The following is a 5,435-nucleotide window of genomic DNA, read 5'->3' as shown; positions in this document are numbered from 1 at the left end:
TCAGAGGGAGATCTATATAGGAGATCCTGGATAGAGCGGGAGAACAATGTGGAACAAAATTTAAAATCATTAAAAAAAAGGGGGGGGGGGACCAGGTTTGCCGGTCTGATAGAGCCTGGTGGAACCCCTGAGACTATGGCCCCTAGCTGGTCTTCAGGTCTGGATTGAACCCCCTTCTGTGCCTTCCAGCCAAACAAAACAAAAGACAGGCATATCAGCTGAATATTTACATTAGGTAGATACACTCCTGGGAGAGATTAACCATGGTGGAATAAAAGGGCTGTGTATGCACAGGGAGACAGCTTGGGGGGGAGGAGTTCATGGCAGGGAAGACCTAACTACGGGGAGGAAGTGGGAAGAAAGCTGTTGCTTTTGAGAAACTGCAGTCAATATCATGAGACAAAGTGTATGTGCATTGCTGTATGGAAAATGAATTTGCTCTGTAAACTTTCACACAAATCACAATAAAAATTAAAAAAACAAAATAAAACATTTCTTGCCTATTAGTTTCTTTGTTTTGATTAAAAAAAAAAAAAAACCTGCTGCTTTTTAAAATTTATTTATTTATTTAAGAATTGGCTTCTCATTCAAAATAATTTCAAGCTTTCACAAGATTTAAGATTAACATTCTAGGGAGAAATTAAGCTTCTGTCAAAATATTTAAAATTTTTATCCCTCTACAGCAAAAATAGGAGCCCTGGTGCAGTGGTTAAGTGCTTGGCTACTAACTGAGAAGTCAGTGGTTCAAACCCACCAGGCAGTCTGTGGGAGAAAGATGTGGCAGTCTGCTTCCATAAAGTTTTACAACCTTGGAAACCCTAAAGGGCAGCTATGCATTGGCACTGACTTTTGGAACAGCAAAAATAAATAGATTAAAAATGTCTCTTCACAGGCAATTGCACTACCTAGAGACTGAAGGTTGATTTTACAGTAATTGTTCATTAGATGGGGTCAAAGAACTAAAAGGAAATGAACGAACTACTACTGTGGAAAACAGCTTACCTTGAGAAGTTGAGGAAATGAACATGTCGAGTAAATAAATAGGGCTGTTCGGCAGTACTTATATTTTTAATCAGCTCCATCTATTTAAAAAAAAAAAAACAGCACAAAATTAGTATGTATAGGATCTAATTTCTAAGCTGTATTAAGCTAAAGGTTATCTACCTAATTCCCTTTATCCCCACTTATTATTTCTTGGGCCAGGGCCACAAAGCTGTTTTATGCAACATTTATGAACTTTACATAAGGCTTTTTAGTGTATAAATATAAAGGAGCTGTAGTGGTGCAATGGTTAAGCACTCACCTGTGAACCAAAAGGTCTGCGGTTCAAATCTACCAGTGGCTCCACAGGACAAAGCCCTGGAAATCTGCTCCCATAAAGATTCCGAAACTAACACACTGCCATTGAATCAATTCTGACTCATAGAGACCCCCATAGGGTTTGCAGGGCTGTAAATCTTTATGGACTCAGACTGCCTCATCTTTCTCCCATGGGGCAGTCAGTGGGTTTGAACCATTGACTTTCTGGTTAGCAACTGAATGCCTTACCATAATGCTACCAAAAGTCCTTTCCCCATAAAGATTACAGCCTAGGAAATCCTATGGGGCATGTCTACTCTGTCTATAGGATCAGTAGGAGTTGGAATCAACTTGATGGCACATAACAAATCGAAATTTCTAGCCATACCTTGAGAAAAATGGGACAGAGTGAGTAATTTCAATGGGGAAATAAGTGCATTGCCGTACTGATATTAAAGTAAAAACAATGCCTTTCATCCCCTCTTCTAAAGTCAAATCAAGAGAAGAGGTTAATCATTATATTCCTGTAAAGAGATTATTCAGATATACAGAAATATTTGAAACTAGATCTTCAGAATTTAAAAGAAATAAAATGATGCAATATTAAATTATTTCTCCTCAATTATAAAAATGTGTAAAGAAAATGTTTCAGAGGAAACACACAGACCCCTAAACTTCTTGGTTTTGATGGGTGGCCATCTGAATCATTTATTTGTAGTTATCAGCAAGTCAAAACGCAGTTTATATTTGCATAAACTAACTTTCACGGTCTTCTGGAACATGTCATACAGAAAATGTTTAGTGAAATCTGTCAGAAATTCCAAGCATTCTTCTGACTCCCTGACTTCCTGAATTCCACTTTCCTAGGATTTTCTGATTGGCTCCATCAAAACTGACACACTGTGGAATTTTAAAAAAGCACATTGAAGACTGGTATTTTGGAAGAACATCAGAAGTGCAACATTTCATGCCTTATGAAACAGTTCAAGCTGACAACGGGAAATAAAGAGCAGCCACTCGGACGTCAACTCGGGGGCAACAGCGGGAATCTGGAACTCCTGGTTCATCTCAGACAAGAGAGAAGACACAGAAGATGTGGGTCAACCTTGTTGCCTCGTGTCAAGCATGATGGCTGACACATACCTAGTGCTCAATGTAATTGTTGGAAGAATTAACTCTGACTAGTATGTGCTTTGGAGAACGTTACACTGAGGTCCCAATATCCAAAGTCTTTAGATACTTGTGCTTCCAATGACTGTTTGAACAAATGAAATTGAATTTTAAAAGTAAATTACTTGTAGTTCACAAACCCCGTGTGTCTGTTAGTCAGTGTCCAAGCTGTAGCTTGAGGAAATTGAATTCTTGCTCATTATCTGTTGTTCATCCTCAGACATCCTCCCCTACAAGCTCCCACGCTTGCTTTTGGTAGTAAACTTCCTGCATGGTCCCTGTGGTAGTTTTGACTTTTGATGGATGTACTAATATCATTAATAAAAGGTCCCTGGGTGGTGCAAACAGTTTGTTCTCAGCTACTACACTGAAGATTGATGGTTCAAACCCACCTAGAAGAGACCAGAACCAAGAAAAAACCCTCTGGGGCAATTCTACCCTGTAACACAGAGAGTCGCCATGAGTCACACTCAACTACTGCAATGGGCTTGGTTTTGGTAGCAAAAGAATTACTGACATGGAAGCACAACCCTACGTAACGTATCCCTGAGGATGTCTGCTTAGCAACAGAATTCTTTATGTTAAACAGACCATTAATACTTTAACCTCTAGATTACTTTCGTTCAATCATCTCTCTGCACACGTAAGAAAAATACGAGAAAGTGCCATAGCACTACACAAGAAAACTGGAAAAGCAGGCCAGAAGAAATAGTTTCTTTGACATTTTCAACATTATATGACATTCTCTAAACACATGTCAGTATGCTAAATTTAATGGAAGAACAGTAGTGGTTGGATTTGGAGAACAGTGTCATAATAGTCATAAAGCTGTCTATTTTACAAGGAAAAACGGATTAGCAGTGACAATGTATAACTCTTTATAGATGTATCTTTAAATAGAGAATAAAGGCACTGATGCTCATGTTTACTGCATTAGCTCACTGAAGGCAGAGAGTTCACTGCAGTGGCTTGCACACGCTTTCTCACTGCATGGCCAGGTAGAAAGTCACTTAGCATGCACCGTAAGCACAGGTTTAAGGCATTATGTTCAAAGTGTCCTTTGATCTGCAATGACACTAAAATCCCAGCCAGACTGTCCCTGTTACCAGCGACAAGCTACGGTTTCCTTGAACTCCTGTCTGTCCCCTGAGCTTCCTCCCCTGGCTCTCCCACTGTTGGCAGCAGCCTGTCTTTCTTCTGGCTTGTTCTTATCCACCTGGGAGGCATCCTGGTGGCAACGGCTCTATCTAAAATCACCACAGGACCCCTTCTCCTTTTCCCTGGCTCTTGCAGAACCACTCCTGGCTTTATTCTGACTCCACTGCACACATTCATTCACCATTCAGCCATTCAAACTTACTGAGCACTTAGCAGTGGGGATAAAAACATGAATCAGGTGGGTGGGAAGACACATTAAAAAAAAGCCAGAAGAGTTTGTCTTGCCGATGTTACCAAAATGACCGTAGCCAGAACCACAGTCTTGAGCTTCCAGCATCTTCATTCCTTAAGCAGCCTAACCTGGGTCTGGACACTGCTCCCTGTCTTATTGACTGTACCCTCTGCATTCTTACCTTTGATCCCTCTCCTTCCTGGACTTCCAGATTCAATCATTTGCTTATTCACGTTACTTCTACTTTCACTGTCTCCCACAACTGGCTCCTAAGAGCAAACGTCTTGGGGGCTAGCTGAGCCAAACCACTCCTTGTCCCTTCATCACACAAAAGCCTCACCATCTCTAAGCTCAGGGTCAAGCTTCCTCTCCTGGAATGTTCTTCCTCTTATCCCTGCTGGTCCTAATCTTAATCACTCATTCCATCTGGCTAAATGCCTACCTCCTACAGGCAGCCTTCCTAGATTTCCTTTACATTCAACACCTGCTTAACTCCAGCTCTGTGTCAGGCCATGTAGTGCTAGGGCTGGGGCTACAGAGATAAAAGAGTTGGTTGTTGCTTTTGAGAAGCTCAGAATCCCACAGGCAAGGTGGGCTACTAGGCAGGAACGATCTGGTGATAATCACTAGGAGGTGGAAGGCATATAGGAGAGGTGCTCATCGCTGCCAGTAGATGAAGAGGCAACACCTCCCTGAGGAAGTATTCTGAGTGATTTGGAAAGACCTAGAGCTGTTAGCCACTAAGGAGAGGGATTTGCAGTATATAGACAAGAGTGAATAGGAAAAACAAACAACAAAACATGAAATACCATGTGTATTAAAAAAACTGTCAAGACTTCATTGTGCCAGAAGGTCAGGCATGGAATCAACAAGGTAACAGCAACGCCCATAGGGTTTCCAAGGCTGTAAATCTTTATGAAAGTAGATTGCCTCATCTTCCTCCCTTGGAGGAACTGGTGGGTTAGAACTGCTGACCTTATGGTTAGCAGTCAAAAGCCTTACCCACTGTGCCACCAGAACTCCTTAGAGAAGGTAGGAGCCATGTAATTGAGGGACCTCCAGGCCACGTGAGGGATTTTGGCATTTATCCTATGGGCAGTGGGTAGCCAGCAAGGATTTTAGGTGAGGAAATAAAAGATCAGATTTGCATTTCTCAGATCTGAAGGCAGGGTACAGGATGTGAAGAGAGGTAAGGATTAGAGATGAAAGCTTAGCTGGGAAGACAGGGTGGTAATACAGGTATGCATTGCTTAACGTTCGTGACATGGTCTATCAAATATGACAGTATGTGATTTGGACGTTATGTGAACACCACATTCTATGTAGTACATATGTTTGTCTCTATTCAATACATACATATCAGAGTAACCTCTACACAAAATGCTCTGGCTCTCAGGTAGTACCCAGAGCTTCCAGGTTTGCAAACTTGTACCTGCAATTGGCTGTCATAGGATTTGCAGTGCTCTCCAAGCAACTGGAGCCTGGATAGAATCTGAAGCGCTTCGGCACAGAGTAGAGCAGGAGCATCTCCCCACAGGCACCACCCTGTGGGGCAGCCGGAAAGGGTATGCACCAG

General features: G+C 41.8%; 1 protein-coding gene across 1 annotated transcript in view; it reads right to left on the bottom strand.

Annotated features, from left to right (window-relative positions):
* Positions 1-5,435, bottom strand: part of UST (uronyl 2-sulfotransferase) — a 477,109-nt gene that overhangs the window by 190,512 nt on the left and 281,162 nt on the right. Inside the window, exon 4 of the mRNA XM_007943198.2 lies at positions 1,003-1,082. Within this exon, the coding sequence (XP_007941389.1) occupies positions 1,003-1,082 (80 nt within the window). The remainder of the gene's footprint in view (positions 1-1,002; positions 1,083-5,435) is intronic.

This window comes from Orycteropus afer, unplaced genomic scaffold, assembly GCF_000298275.1.
Source record: "Orycteropus afer afer isolate SDZICR_OR568_19922 unplaced genomic scaffold, OryAfe1.0 scaffold00101, whole genome shotgun sequence".
Classification (NCBI taxonomy): Eukaryota; Metazoa; Chordata; class Mammalia; order Tubulidentata; family Orycteropodidae; genus Orycteropus; species Orycteropus afer.
The sequence above is the reverse complement of the archived record's forward strand: the minus strand, read 5'-3'. Positions and strand labels throughout refer to the sequence as shown.